The following is a 16,324-nucleotide window of genomic DNA, read 5'->3' as shown; positions in this document are numbered from 1 at the left end:
CCCACAACCTTGGCATATCTGGATTATGCTTTAACCAACTGAGCTACCTGGCCAGGGAACCACATGTCTTCTATTGCAATCTCAAATGGGGAAGACTTACATTGTAACAAAAGTGAAAAAGAAGAGGCCAACTTAAGCAAAACATTAGCTTTTTCAACTTTTAGAGTACAAATATATATATTACAGTTAATTTCATGTTTTTTCTATGCTACAACAAAGTTGTAATGGTTTCTAAATGAACCAGGGAATAGGAATTAAGTATTCTGAATACTCAGAAATAATTTGCTAAGTGTATTAAAAATCAATAGCTATATACATCCTAGGTATTTTCAAGTGATATGAAAACTGGTAAGAAAAAAACTGAATTTCTGGGCCCTGGCTGGGTAGCTCAGTTGGCTAGAGTGTTGTCCTAATATGCCAAGGTAGTGGGTTCAATCTCTGGTCAGGGCACACACAGCAATCAACCAATAAATACATAAATAAGTTGAACAATAAATCAATGTCTCTCTCTCTTACTCTCTCCTCTAAAAAAAAATCTATATCAATTTTAAAAAATTTTAAAAAAACCTGTACTTAGGATTAAGATTTATTTCTGAGTATTCTTTTGCAAACTATTAAGAGAAAAACTTTATCACATATATGATATTTCACTGTTTATTCCTTTCTAAAAAATATTAAACGGAAACTATGTTTAAATCACCAGACTCAAGTAGAAAACTTTCACATATCAAAATATCATTTTTATAAGAATCTATATTAGTCCAACTAAAAATGTTGTGGAGTTTCCTAAAAGTCAACTAATAACTATCCAAAAAATAAAGTATGAAATAAAATATACTCGAATGTTCACCATAAAAATGCTTGCAAACTATAGTAGTCCTTATCTCTAAGAAAATTCATTTTAAAAATGTATGTGAACTATCTTTAACAAAAAGCTTTGAAAATGGACACATTTGTGCATTCCTTAAGACAACTGAGACACATTTTCTGTTTTACAGACTTAAACCAAGGCATAAACAAAAGGGATGAGCTAATATTTATACAGTACTGTGCTAATTTCTTTCAAAAAATTACATAAAAATATTAACTGGTTAGATTTTTGAAAATTATCAGCATCTTTTCTTTAAAGAAATCTATGAACTACAAGTATCTTAGAAGATAACCCAATACCTTTTTCTGATGATGCTCCTTCATTCAGGATTTGGATTGCTCGCCGAATATCCAAGTTGAACAATGCCACAGCAGCAGCTCTCTCCCACTCCCCTTCTTGTACCAGGGAGTTCAAAAATGGCCCCACATCTACATCTGTTCCTTTCTTTATCCACCCACAAAGCTGTAAAGCTAAGATTCTCTCTTCATTTAAATTCTGCATATCAGTTTGCTTATCCAATCCACACCAATTATGTCTGCTGCTTTCCACCATTCCTAGAATGAGACATTTTTATATTAATTGCTTTATTATTTATTATTATTATTGAATTTATTGGGGTGACATTGGTTAATAAAATTGTATCAGTTTAAGGTATACAATTCTATAACACATTACCTGCATATTGCATTGTGTGTTCACCACCTGAAGTGGTGTCTCTAACACCATTTATCCCCCTTTTGCCCTCTCCTGCCTCCCCCTACTCCCATTTCCCTCTGGTAATGACCATATTGTTCTCTATGAGGTATTTTTTTTCTTTTTTGAAATATATTAGGCAAATAAGTAAGTTTTAGATATATATTTCAACATGAGATTTTGAATATTCTACTTCTCAACCACAATTTGATAGCATAAATGCAAAATATGTCACAAACAAAACATATTTTACATATTGTTAAGTACAACAGTGTCTTGAACTATCAAAAAGAGCTATTGGAATAACAGTCTTTGCCTGATAGCCTAAGCTGAGTCACTGCTTCAGAGAAGCCTCCTCGGTCAACTAACGTAAAATAGGGGCCACCTGCTATTATCTAACTTACCATTGTCTCCTCTATGTCCTTTAGCACTAACATAAGCACCCCCTTTTTATTCTCCTCCTAGAACATGAGCTCCAAAAGGGCAGGCACCTTGCTTGAGATCCAACAGATGCTCATTCTCTCTCCCTCCTCCCCCGTTATCTGTCTCTCTGTGTATGTATACAAACATAGGTACGGAAAAACGAGATCATACACATAAAAATACTTTAGAAGTTTAAGGTAAGTACTAAAGCTAAAATACAACAGGAATGATCTGAAGTCCCCCCACTTAAATCAGGAGACTACATTCTTACTCTCTTTTCATAAGAAATCTAAATAAATTCTTGTATCATTGTTTAGATCACAATCAAGGCAGCTGATCCTAAAGGCAGGATAATTTCACTTACAATGATAGTTGGTGCCAAATAAAGGTTAAACAAATATACAGAAAATTTAAGGACTCTGTTAATTGCAACTCAAATTCTTTTCTTTTTTTACTGTTATTTATATAGAGCCCTAACCACTTCAGTGGCAGGAGGAGTGGGAGAGGTTACTTTTTCAATCCAGGGGTCTCCATAATGTTGGTCTGTTGTTACCAAACACGCAGGCAAGTGGCGTCGTGGATGTTTAGTCTCTCTCTGCTACAGCAACAAGGTGAGGGCCAATCTCTGCTTCTATAAGAATCCTGAATTTAGGATTTTCAATTGTAACTACTCCAACTTCTATTTCTGAAGGTTTGAAATCAATTGATAAACAGTAGACAGGCAGGTAATCGCAGTTTCCATTGTCTGTTCAAATGTCCAATCAAATTTCTTCTTCACTTTTTTTTCAAGAAAGCTGGTTGACTTGGTTTGTTTAACGCCTGCCGCAGTGGCTTAAAACCCACAGTAGTAAGCAGGGTCACACTCGTACACCTGAAGGCCTTGTTCTTCATCTATACCAATTAAAATCATACAACCAAGAGGCCTCATTTCAGCATCCTGTATGTAGACCTAAGAAATATCAGCAATTCTTTCACACGGCCTGTCCACAGGCATCTCACAACCACACCTGTATTTCCAATTAGCTGCTTCATAGCGTGCCCTCTGTACCTGGGGTCTGCTGTGAACTGTCATTCCTGTCATCACACAGCCAATGTTTTCGGTATCTTGAATAAGTGAGTCACTGTGCTGGAATCCAATAATCTGTCAGGCACTTTCTTCTGTGTGACAATTACTACACAGTCTTTCCCTCTGACAGCTACTGATGTAAGGTCACCCTGGTTAATAGCCTTAAAAGCATATTCTACTTGGTAGAGCGGGCCCTCGGGTGAAAAAATGGTAATGTGGCGGTCAAAACCAGTGCTGGAACCACGGGACACGTTGGTGCACCCACTACTTCAAGAACAATCCCTGCAACTCAAATTCTTAAATGTTCTATAAAGTTTTACCATCAAACTTCATGAAAATGTTTCAAGATGAGTTAATTGTAAATTTTTGAAATTTAAAAAACAGTTATATAATACACTTGAAATTACTTACTTTTTAACCTTACTATTGGAAACTGATGTCAATTCAGGTCAAGGAGTTAGGAGAAGATTTCTGAAAACAAATTATGTACCTTAACAGAAGCCCCTGCCCATCAAAATGAGGAAAGCATTCTGCTCTACTAACTGTGGCAGAAGTCAGTTGAGACAAAAAATCACTTTTAGCTTCTGAAAGTTAAATTTTAAGAACTATGAGAAGAAAACTTTCAATAATTAAATGGCAAAGTTAAAAAAAAAAAAAAAGTTAACATTTAACAAAACATTACTTTTCCGAATAAATTACTTTTCCAAATTTAAATTGTTTAGTTGGAATGTAGCCATTTAATTTCAGGTAGAATGAGCTGCAGATCTACTAAGGTATTTATTTTCATATCTCCACTATAAATATTGGATTCAATCCTGATATTAATGGTAAAAATAACAATTTTAAATAGATGAACCAAAAGCAGCCATTTATTTTTCAAATGATTCCTCAGTTTAATAATATTCCAGTTTCTTAGAGTTTTTATTTTACAGAAATTTTTTCATGAAATACGAAAGATCAATATATATGAAGCCGGAGAGTTTACTGCTAGGAGGTGGAAACTTGTGTCATGTATTTTTGCTGCTCAGAAACGTTCTTACTGCTTGATAACTATGCTACAAGTAATTAGGGTTATCAAATAAGCAATGTGATATTATTGTGGGTTTTTAAGTATATAGTCATTACGATTTTTAACATGTATGGATTTTTTAATATTCATTAAACAAATACGAATTTTATTTTACTACTGAAGGAAATAAATGTGTATGTGAAATTCAAAAATGAATTTCAAATGTATGATTTTAACATATCACTAAAAAGTTTAAAATCTATTTCTGCATGTTATACAATACTAAAAGACAAAATTGTATCTCTTAAATTTGAGATTCCCCTATATATGAATAATAGAATGAACATTTTCTTCATGATTGTAAGAGAAACAAGTTCACTTAAACATTAAAAAACATTTTTAAAGATTTGTTTCAAATACTACACCAAGCAATAAGACACTTTGATAGTTGTAGATATTCGTTTGTTGCATTTTTACTGCATAAAAAACAAAGCAGTAAAATTATCCCGAGTTTATAAAAGAACATTTTGTTGTTAAAAACACTAAATCCTAGCTATTTTGTCCCTTCAAGTAATTCTGAATAAATAAGTTCCCTAGGTCATCATTTACCCTTTAAGCATGAAAAATGTTTCATCATTTTGGATGAAAAGCTGACCAAAATTTATTACACAATTTTCTGTTATCTTAAAAGGAAAAAAGTATACCTATTGAAAACATTGTGAAAGCTGCTCTACAGGACTGAACAAGATACTCCCTCAGAGCATGCCCTTCTCCTGACACTGGCTGATTTCAGCACTTTGGCCCGTCCAATAAGCTAGCCTCTCTGGTCCTTTACTTCCTATCTCCGCTGGTCATACCTCCAAGACTTGACCCGCTTTCATGGACACACTCCAAATGGTTCCTCCTTCAAAAGAGCCATGTGTTGCCGTTTTTTAATCCTCACCCAAGGATATGTTTTTATTGATTTGATTTTTAGAGGGAGAGGAAGGAGGAGAGAGAGAGAAACATCAATCAGGTGCCTCCCGTACATGCCCCCGCAACCTAGATACGTGCCCTGACCAGAAATCGAACCTGTGACCTTCTGGTATATGGAATGAGGCTCCAACTGTGCCACCAGGCCAGCTCCAAAAGAGCCACTATCTAACCGCAACCTCAGAGCCTTCCGAAAATCTCATTTCCACATTCTTCAATCTCACACTCTCTAAACCACTCATTTTTACTTACCAGTCTTTTCTTCTTATTTTCCTCCCTATCCAAGCTAGATCCCAAGGGTAAACAAATGAGTCCTTTTCTTGCCAGTGTCCTTAATTCTCTTGCCCCACTGTCCCTTATTCTTTCCTCTGGTAAAACAACATTTCCCTACAACCTTCCCATGCTTTTCAAGACAACTCTCTCCCCTCTCTTCCCCATCTTCTCTAGGCAACCTCCCTGCTCCTTCTCAACAAGCAAACCTATTACACTGAGAAAAGAGAAGTCATCAGGTGGAAAACCCCTCAGCCCTGGTCACTGAATTTGAACAAATTGCAAGCCTTTCCCCTCTCCCTCCGGCTAACGTGGAGAAGGAGTGCATCCTCCTATTTAAAGCTTTAGGTCTTTTTTCCTCCCATTCCGAGGAATTTTGCTCTTCACCGCCTTTTCTCTCCATCTTCAGTCTTTCTATGGAGTTTATCACATCAGCATCTAAGCATGCTTAAATTAATCCCAAGTTCAAAACAACAGCAAACCAGTACAAAAGTCACCCACTGACCCCAAATTCACCTGCTACTACAGTACATACCTCTATCCTTCACAGTCAAATTTCTTGAATTATGTAATATGGATGACTTTACTTCTTCAACCTAAATTTCCTGCCCATTGGACATCCCCACCTAGTTATCTCAAATTCAACTTATTCCAAAATAAATGTTTTTAAATTTTATTTTAGAGAGAGAGTAAGGTAAAGGAAGAGAAATACTGATGTGAGAGAGAAACATCAATCGGTTGCTTCCCGTACGTACCCTGACTGAACCCTAAATCTGGGTATGTGTCTTGACCAGGAATCAAACCAACAACTTTTGGTGCAAGGGATGACACTCAACCGAGCCACACTGGCCAGGGCCAAAATAAATTTACTCTTCTCAAATGCACTCTTCCTATGCTATTCCTATCTAATCAACTGACACCAGAAATAACCCAGTTTTCTAAGCTAAATATATGTGTGCTCTTTTCACTTTTCCTTCTCCTCCATCCCCTTTATCCAACTAAACATTAAATTTTGTCCCAATCTCTAATTTATCCATGCTTCTCCAGCTCCTTGGCTACTAACTGTGGTGAGAGCATCATACCTTTCCTGATGACTGCGCCTTCTGTCTGAAGTCCCTGCTATCAGTCTTGATCCTCTCCAATTCCCTCCTCCCAATGACAGCTCTAAAACACACATTTAGTGGTGACTACTCCAAAATCTTCCCTTGGTTTCCCTCGCTACAGGATAAATCTCCCTAAATTCTTACCGTGACCTCTAAGTCCTGAGTTACCCAGTGCTTACATTCTGGCCCCCATTCTTCCTTCACTTTCTCTCTCATGCTCTGTCCCAGCAATACTGAATACGCTGTGTTCCTCCTCACGGCTTATGCATATGCGGCTCCCTGCCTGGACCTTGTCTTTGCCTTTACCTCCCCTAGGAAACCTCAATCCCTACAATCAGGTCAGGAATTCTTCCATACATAATTGTCTGTTCTTCCTCATGTTATTACCGCCTGTTTTAGCTATCTTGTTCAATATCCATGAGGGATATCTTGTTCATAGTTATGTCTCCAGCTCCTAGGACAATTCTTAGCATACAGTGAGCAAGTAAGAGATATCTGCTGAATGAGTGAATAAATTTACCTCATATTGTAGTTTTAAGAATTAAATAAAGTATCGTGGGGAAAGCAATTAGCATTATGTCTAATTCATAGTAAGTACTAAATATATATTATTTGTCACCAAAGTTAAAATAGAGCTGTATGTTCTCGTAAACTTGATTAGATTACCATGGGCAAGATGGCTCAATGTGTTGATTATGTGTTAAATTATTAGAGATACCATTAGAGAAAGGAGTATGGCCAGATAAAAGGTTAAAACCTAGGAATGCCACCTTTAACAGTCATTTTTCTACTTATTACTTTCAGGTTACAGAAACAAAAATTTGAAAGAGTTGAAAATCTAGCAATGAGGAAATCTTTCCAACAGTAGGTTTTTAGCCTGGGTGAAGATGACTTAAGTCAAGATACTCAGTTTGTCTCGAATGCACCAAAAACAAAGATATTCCACCCTTCCTCTTGCTTTTCCTTAGAGGTAGTTTGTTGGATTTTCCCTAAAACATATCAAAATACAATAAAAACAATAATAAATCTCAGAATATCTGAGAATGCAATGTGGCCTGACCCGTTTAGATAAAATACTAGAAATTCTATAAATTTGATGTTTAATTCTTTGCAGCAGTGGTTCTAAAATCATGAACTATGGTATTCAGGTTCATTGATAGGAGTAATACAGTACATATGCCCATTTACTTATATTAGTAAAAAACAGAAGTTTCAAGTTGAATTCATTTTTATTACCTATAATAATTATTTTTTTGGTGGAGGGCTAATAAGAATATCAAAATGAAATAGGTAAGAAAAATAGTCCACTGCATCTTCATCAATGTGAATCTAAGTAATATGAAAGTCCTTTAAAAAATTCTAACAGTTTAATTAAAATACTTAACCTACTATTAAAAATAGCATTTTACTTAGTATTATTTGTATACTACTTATGAAAGTTGTATTAAAAACCAAGTTAGATTTATTACTTCTTCTATCTCTCTTTGACTAAATAATGTGAATACCTTTTCTAGCAATTTGAATTAGGCCCAAATTTGATGGCTATCAAAGGCTAGATACGGAATCCTAAGTTGGGGAGATGATTATAATATAAACCCATAGTTTAATTCCAATGAAAACAACTTTAAAGAAGTCAGTGAAATAACAGTAAGTTTGGCTCTTCTGTCATCTTTACTTTATTCTTAGTTTATCAATTTTTATCCTACAATAATTCACACATTCATTCAATCATCAAGGACTATTTCAGGAAAGGGTCCTTCAGGTAAGGCCATACTTGGTGTCATAGTTATATGTAGACCTTGCCATGAGATAGCTAAGTGAAAGTAGGCAGCAAAATAAAAAGGGGTCTTCTTCAATTAGAAATCTTTTTACTATGTTTTTGTAAAAGCAAAACACTATAATAAAATTTGAACTACCAGGATCCTATAAATCATCTAATGTAATACCTCTCAAAGTAGGTCTTCAAAAAAAAATAACATTAAATAAATGAATAGATTTAGAAAATCAGTACCACTTCAAAAACCAAGACTCTCTGCAAAAAACACATTTAACTCAACAATTCACTAAACTATCTACTCAAAACCCAAAGAAAAAGGTCTTTAGGTATACTAGCATGAAATACATAAATAGAGAAATATAAAAGTACAATAATTATGAACGTATTGGAGAAAATGGAATTTTCTTACCCAAAGATGATTTTACAATTGATTTAATTCCTGCATAAACCAATGATCCTTTGTTGCCTGGAGACTTCTGGTCCATATCTTCTGTATACTGCTTCATGAGTATTTAAATGCATAGGAAATACTAGTAATGGTACATAATAAAATATTTCAAAGCTAAATTCTTTTTTATTTGGAGCCAAATCATAACAGGCGTCAGTGCAAGCAAGGTGCTTGTCCTCTGTTGTAGAGCTATACTTTCTTCTTCCTACACAATCTGCAAAGTAGTATTTCAAGTTCAACAGTTTTAAACTTTACTTTGTAATTTTAGTATTATGTAACCTGTATTTGCTTATAAAACATTCAACATATTTAGACTGACCTTTCAGCAAACTTCAAAAACATTTCTACCTGATTCATCTCAAAATTCACAACACAAAGGATATAGTGCAGAGTATACCAGAGTGATTTGAGCTGTGGATCTTCATTTCCAGCTAAAATATGGTTTCTCCACACCTGTTCTGTATCAAGTCCGTACCTTGATAAAGCCCGAAGGCGCATCTTCGTTGCTATATCTTTTTCTAAAGAATTATCATTTTCCTCTTCTGCACATTCATACAAATGACGACCACAAGCCCACATTAAAGATGTAATTGGGCTCCAGGCAAGAGATATCCTTTCAAAAACAGTGAAGTCAGACATTGTTCGGTTGGGAGTTACAACTATCATTCGATTTTGACTTGTTGGATGCCAAGCAAAGGAAGCAATGTAATTGTCACAAGGTTGCACGCTTCTTTCAATTATCGTGGGTTCAGTTTCATCCCCAATGGGAGTGGGTGTATGCTGCATATCGTATAATCTAATAATATTACTATCCCTTGTTAAAGTGGCAAGCAGACCAGTCCTAGTTGGACACCATGCTACTTTTGTTAAGGGTTTTGGTTGCTCAGTCAAAGTCAAAACTGGTTTCTCAAATTTCCTAAGATCCCATATTGCAACCTGACCTTCATAGAAGGAAGCAACACGATCATGGAAATATGGGTCTACTGTTACCCCTTGAACAGCTTTTGTATTTACAAACATCTTTTGGCTTGTATTCCGAAGATCAAATATGGCTAGGTTACGATGCATTCCAGCAAGGAGAAGTTTTTGGTCCCTTGGAAGCCAACAAAGAGAGAGACAGGCATCATTCTGTCCTAATTCATAAAGTGGTTTTGTTACTAATAATGTTGTTTCAGTTTCACCTGCTGTAAGTCTCACTTTTTCCATGGGGACTATATCAGGAGTATATTTGCTGCAGATATCCCAAATCAGCACTGAAAAATCAGCTCTATGTTTATCTAGACCAGCTGCAAGCCAGTTACTATCCAATGGATTCCATGCAAGTGTATTGCATTGTCGTGCATGTTTTGGAACAAATTCTTTTCCTATCAAATCTTTGAACTTTGAGTTGTGATCTTGACCAAGACTTGTAAGTACAACTCGACCATTTGCTTGTCCAACTGCTAGGAGGCATTCAGGATCATAATTGAGATACCAGGCAACACATTTCATATAGGGTGTATCTGAATTTATTGACAGTAATGTAGCCGCAGAGTCTTCAGATAAACGTAAAGATCCAGCTTTGAGTTCTGAATTCACAGTAGATTCCACATGGTAAAGGCTCAATTCTGAGTCACATACAACAAATCTATCAACCTGGTGTGGTGCCCACAATATATCAGGTTTGGTACCGCTCATGTTTACTGATGTGCTCAAAATGTCCAATCAGGTCCATTCACTGAGTATCTGTTTAAAAATGAAAGTTTAAAATGTTAACAAAATGTAACTCTAAGTTGAATAAACTATTCAGAAAGTCAGGAAATTCCAGATATTTTTTTTCTATGTGCTATGAATTAAAGACAGTAATTACTGATAAAAAGGGAAAAAAGAACTTCCTCCAGTAAGATGAGCTAGTAAAAATCTGAGAACCCCATTCTGGCTTTACTTCCCATGATCAACTATCTTAATTGCACTGTTATTAGTACCTTCAATTTAACCCCAGGGTTAAAATAACTTCAGTGTGGTGAGCAAATTAATAAGTATCATCCATTTGAAGGGAGTAAAATGTTAAGGAGTTATGAATCATGTTTCTAAGCAATAGTTTAGATCAGTACTATCCACTTGAACTTTCTGCAATGAAAGAAATGTTCTAGATCTGTACTGTCCAAAATGGTAGCTACTAGCTACATGTGAGTCACTGAGTCCAGGAAATATGACTAATACAAATTTTAAATTTTATTTAATTTTAATATAAATAGCCATATGTGGCCACCATAATGCAGATTTAAAGTGCAATGCCACTAGTAAGACAGACATCTCTTCCCCAACTTTCAACAATAAGAAGCAGCCCTACTGCAGAATAAACACTGAAATGTATTGAGCAGAAATGAGTTCTATTCCTAGCTCTAACATATGTATATTAGCTATAAGCAGAGGAAAGGCCTTTGTTTGGGGGTCTTTTGTTTCCTCACCTATACAACATAACAGTTGGTTTAGATTAGGGTTTCTCAAACTTCAGCCATTAATGTACCACCTGTGCAGTTATTTAATATTTTTCTTTAAATTGGTTCATTTTAAAATCTGAAAATTGATTTTAATCTCCTCATAAGGCTCATGAGTTATAGGTATGATATGCTAAGTATATTTTTTTCTAACATACACTAAAATAAATATATAACTATTAAAAATACTTGACTGGTCCTGGCTGGTGTGGCTCAGTTGGTTGGGCATAGTCCTGTGCACCAGGAGGTCGCTGGTTTGATTCCTGGTCAAAGGCACATGCCCGGGTTGCAGCCTGATCCCTGGTAAGGGGACGTGCAGGAGGCAGATAATTGCTGTTGAGCTCTCACATCCATGTTTCTCTCTCTCCCCGCCCTTTCTTTCTCTTTCTCTAAAAATCAATAAGCTATTCTTAAAAACAAAAACAAAACAACTTGACTGTGTTTTACCAAAAATCACTGTTTATGACCAGTGATACACACACTGCACTGTGGGAAACTGAATTAAGTAATCATTAGAGGCACTTTCAGCTTTTAATTCTATAAACTTTAAGTATCAAAATGAAATTTTTAATATTCTAGTAGTTTAAGCACAAACTAAAAACAGCCGTTAAAAATGATATTTTAATAATACAAGCTACTGTACTTACAAAAATATAAATGCCTATTTCTAACCAAATCTGGCTAGAGAAAATTATAGTCTGGGTTAAAAATGAAAGATATTTAATCTTCATGGCAATTGGTATGTGTACAACCATGGTGTCAGTTCTTCAAGGGTGAAGCTATGGTTCATTCATTTCTTTAGGTATGGAGCCTGGCATAGGCTTCTAATAATGATATACTAAATAAATTCAACTCAGACATACTTGCTTTCCTTTTTAATCTTGTAAAAGTTTCAGTCAAGAATTATCAGTCTAGAATTTCAATAGACTCAAAATTTAGATGACTGGGGAAAAAACCTTTGAGAAGAATTCTTATGCTGGTTCATTTCCTTCCTTAACAGATCTGAAACCCAAGATCAATCATTTCAATTACATTCCTATCAGCACCCTCAATTTCTTCACTTCAGTGCCAGTTTGGGTTGCCTTCTCAACCCTAGATCAACTCAATTACCGTATTTACTGTCCTCTCCTCCACCAAGCTTCCGAGTGCCACAGCTCCGCAGACTGATTCCGTAAGAAATTAAGGTATACAACATGCCTGGCCTGTGGTGCTGTTCAGCAATTGTTTTATTCATCTTTCTACTGTGGCTTAAGCAGGTTATCCAACCCCTGCTTAAAACCCTGTAACGATTTCTAACTGCTCTCAGTACAGAGTTCCAAATCTTCAATACTTATAAAATCCTATATGTTCCTGCCTCAAAGCACACCAATCTCCTCCTTGCAGTGTTCTAGCTACAGTGTCCTTCTAGACTGTACACCACCCCTACATCATCTCTGCAAATGTTGTTCCCTTTGGTTGGCGCATTCTTCCTTCCCTTCTTGGCCAAATTAACACCTGCTCAAGATGGACACCAACCATCCTCTCTCCATCCCTCCCCCGTCTACGCGAGGTTACTTAGATACTTTCATTGGACAGTATTCCTTCCCTTTAAATCACCCTCTCTGACTCTTCTACTAGATTACAAGCTCCATAGAGCAGGTAAAGTATCTTTTGCTCTCCATTTGTATCTCTAGTACCCAGCACAATACTAGGCCCTTAGTAGGTACTTAATAAATATTTGTTAAATGAATGCATTTGTTAAATGCTCCCTCTGATACTTATCACTGCTATCTCCAAGTTTTATCAATCTCCTCATGCTTCTACCCATTACCCTTCCAAGTAGAAGCTGGCTCTAGCCAAGAGCAAAGTGCCCACTGTCATAACTGTTCTAATGATGGGCAAGAGCCCACAGTAAGCCACCCTAAGAGAGGATCACTCCAATATACTGTCTTTCATTTATTCTATAAATATTTATTGAGCATCTTCTATGTTCTAGACACTGTTCTAAATGCTATGAACACAGTAGTACATAGGGACAGATAAGGTCCCTGGTTGCTATGGACTGGATTGTGTCCCCCCAATATTCACATGTTGAAGCCCTAATCCTCCATGTGACTATAATGGAGAAAGAGCCTTGAAAGAGGTGATTAAGGTTAAACGAGGTCATAAGGGTAGAGCCCTGGTCTAACTGGTGCCCTTATAAAAGGAAGAGATACCAAAACTCTTTCCCCACCATATGAGGGCACAGCGAGAAGGCAAGCTCTCTGCAAGCCAGGAGGAGAGTTCTTAGCAGAACTGGACCACAGCGGCACCTTGATCTTAGACTTTCAGTCTCCAGAATTGTGAAAAAAGTTATTTCTGTTGTTTAAGCCACTCATTCTATGCTAATTGTTATGGCAGCCCTAGGAGACTGCATCTGTGCTCAAGTTATGTTCAATCTTAAAAGAAAATTTAAAAACTTGAGAATGAGAAGGAGAGAGGCACCTCATATAGTAAATGGTAAGTAACTAAGACAACAAAAAGAAGGAACAGATACTGTCAAGTAATGGTTTGTACTCATGCAGAGGAAATCTCTAAAGTGGAGGTTTCACCCATATTCCTATCTCACTGAAAAATAATTGCTTAAAAAAAAGCATACTTTTTGTCTAGGATTCCAACCTACAATCATACTCTTTACATGAATGATATATGGTAAGAAAACTTAGTGCCACATGGAAAAACCCACCTTAAACAACAAATAAAGTGTTACTGTAATTTTAAAAACTATTTGATTTACATGACACTCAATAATCATCAGCATTTCTTTGATGATAAGCATGCAAAGTACTTATACTATCATCCATAAAATGTGATCATAGTAACTCATACAGAATGAAAGAACTTCAGAGTTAGAGACTAGTAAACCACTCTCATTTCAGAAAACATGAAGTCCAGATGCTTTGGTTCTTGTCCAATACCTCCCAACTCCCATTCTAGATTACTGCATAGAGAAAAAAATCAGCTACCTCATTTGCAGGGACCTGCCCAAACTGAAAATACAGGACCCGTCCTGTTCAAAAACTAAGGCAACAGCGGAGCATTAACCCAAGTACCAGCCCTTCTAAATGATGAGACTCACAGGTTGCATATCATGAAGCTGGCCCTGAACAGAGTAGTACATCTATAAGCACAATCTTAAAAAATGTATTTCTTTATAATCCAACACACAATATAGATGGAATCTGGCTCATGAACACAGGTCACTAGGAATATGGTAGAGAACAAAGAAAACTGAAACTGGAGTCAGAAGACCTCCAGCCACTCACTAGCTAGACCCTAACAAGTCCCTTAATACTCCAAGACTATAAAACGGAGATAGAACCTAGCCTATCTCCATCTCACAAAGTCGTGACAATCAAATTGCGTTCTTCACATCACAGAGATGTTAGTATCACTATGGCTCCCTTAAACATCCCTGGAACTTAATGTTTTTAAATGCTGGAGACGTGGAAAAACTGGGGGTGTAAGCGGCGGAATCTGCCATAATTACAGTTAATATTTAGATTCTCACCTTCAAGTCTAACAAGTCAAGTGCTCACTTCCCATCAACGGTGTCTGAGCAAAGGCAAGCCGCGTGGCCTCTGTGTTCCTCACCAGAAGACCTGTCACAGCGCCGTCCAACAGAAGTACCGTGTGAGAGCCACCGATGTAAAATTTTCTAGTAGCCACAATAAAAAATAAAAAGAAATGGATGGAATTAGATTTAATGTACTTAACCCAACATATCAAAAATTTTACCCTTTTCAACATGTAATCAGTGTAAAAATTATTGAGCGTTTTTAACTTTGTTTTGGTACCAGCTTGGAAATCCAACGTGTATTTCACACAGCCCATTTCAACCCCACGTGGCTACTGGACTGTGGAATCTATAACACTAGGCGTACAAGGCCAATCAGCCTTTCACATCCTTTTTTTGGGGGGGTCGTTTTCAACTTTTCTTACCATGACCAAAAACATCATTTTCAAGGAGGTGCACTGGACCTATATGCAAATTACCCTGAAAGTTATTCTAAATGCCCGCAGAGGCCCTCATCCGCTAGGCAATGGAGCAACGCTGGCGACATACTCGAGAGGTTTTATTTACCCTGTAGGAGAATTTTCATTACTCCTACTTGCCGAGAGCTGACTAGCCCGCGACAGGCCCTTCAGGAAGCATCTGACAGAGCACAACCGGGGAGGGCTCGTGGCCATGCCGGGTGAACCAGGAATCGGGGGGCGGCTCCCACGCTCCAGGCACCTGGCTGAGCCTCGGGCCCTTGGCGAGCGCGCAGCTCCGCGCGAACCCGCCGCGAGCACGGCGGCAGCGCGGCCCCAGCGCCCGGGAGGAAGTCCCCGCGCGCCTCCGGCCGCCCGCCCGCCGCCGCGAGGCGCCCTCGGAAGCCCCGCGCCGTTCCCGCAGCGCGGAGCGCCGCTCCCGGCGCCGCGGCTCCAAGGAGGCCCCTGGGCCCGCCCCCCCCCCCGCCCCCGCCCGGGCCTTTCAACGGCGCTCCAGAGCCCTCGACTCCGGCCTCCCTTCCGAGAGAGCGGAGACGCGGCCCGGGCCGCACTCACCGACCTGAGGAGGCAGCGCGGCCGCCGCACAGCCGCTTCCGGCCTGCTGGCCACCGCTCCCGCCTCGGGAGTCGGGACACGGGCAAGATGGCGGCGCACCCGTCCCTGGAGCCCACCCGGCGGGGGTCCACGACCCCTCAGCCGCGCCTCCGAGACGCGCGGCCACGCCTCGGGCTCGGAAGGGGAGCTCCCGGCCCACGAGCCCCGCCCCTCTGCGCGCCTGGAGTCGCCCCGCCCAGGGGCGGGGTTACTGCCAGGAGGCCCCGCCCACCGAGGGCCTAGGTTCGCTCCTGCAGGCCCCGCCCCTGGAGCTCGGGGCTGGATCCCTGGCCAGCGGACCCCCGCGGCTTCTCAGAGAAGCTTTAATCGTTTTAAGCACGTCATACGCCTTAGTTCATTGGATCAGTTTAAAATTTCATTAGAAATCTACGGCCATCGATGCAGTAGAAAGGCCAGGGTATCTGGTTCACGATTTATTCGCTCATTGTCTCATCCTACAAACAAGTCTTGAGTGCCCGTGGTGCACCCGACGCCAACGCTGCAGAAGCGGGAGCGAACCGAACAGGGGCGCCCTTGGCGGAAAGCAGGCAATGAGACGATGCCTCTTGGGGGCTCCGGCAGTGCTCCACCGGAGGGGCGCCCC

At 38.8% G+C, this 16,324-nt stretch overlaps 1 protein-coding gene and 1 pseudogene across 2 annotated transcripts in view; both read right to left on the bottom strand.

Annotated features, from left to right (window-relative positions):
• The window catches only part of MIOS (meiosis regulator for oocyte development), a 31,341-nt gene extending 15,598 nt beyond the window's left edge, over window positions 1-15,743 (bottom strand). For both annotated transcript variants that reach the window (XM_087821175.1, XM_087821176.1), the window contains exons 1-5: window positions 15,686-15,743; window positions 14,642-14,788; window positions 9,016-10,357; window positions 8,594-8,692; window positions 1,171-1,425 (exon numbers count right to left, since the gene is read on the bottom strand). In XM_087821175.1, coding sequence (XP_087677301.1) covers window positions 1,171-1,425; window positions 8,594-8,692; window positions 9,016-10,309 — 1,648 coding nt within the window. In that variant the 5' untranslated portion in view covers window positions 10,310-10,357; window positions 14,642-14,788; window positions 15,686-15,743. The remainder of the gene's footprint in view (window positions 1-1,170; window positions 1,426-8,593; window positions 8,693-9,015; window positions 10,358-14,641; window positions 14,789-15,685) is intronic.
• Window positions 1,493-4,856, bottom strand: LOC107541717 (proteasome subunit alpha type-6 pseudogene; annotated as a pseudogene).
• Window positions 15,744-16,324: the final 581 nt, after the last annotated feature.

This window comes from Miniopterus natalensis, chromosome 10, assembly GCF_054644295.1.
Source record: "Miniopterus natalensis isolate mMinNat1 chromosome 10, mMinNat1.hap1, whole genome shotgun sequence".
NCBI lineage: Eukaryota > Metazoa > Chordata > Mammalia > Chiroptera > Miniopteridae > Miniopterus > Miniopterus natalensis.
This window is presented reverse-complemented; position numbering and strand designations above follow the sequence as displayed.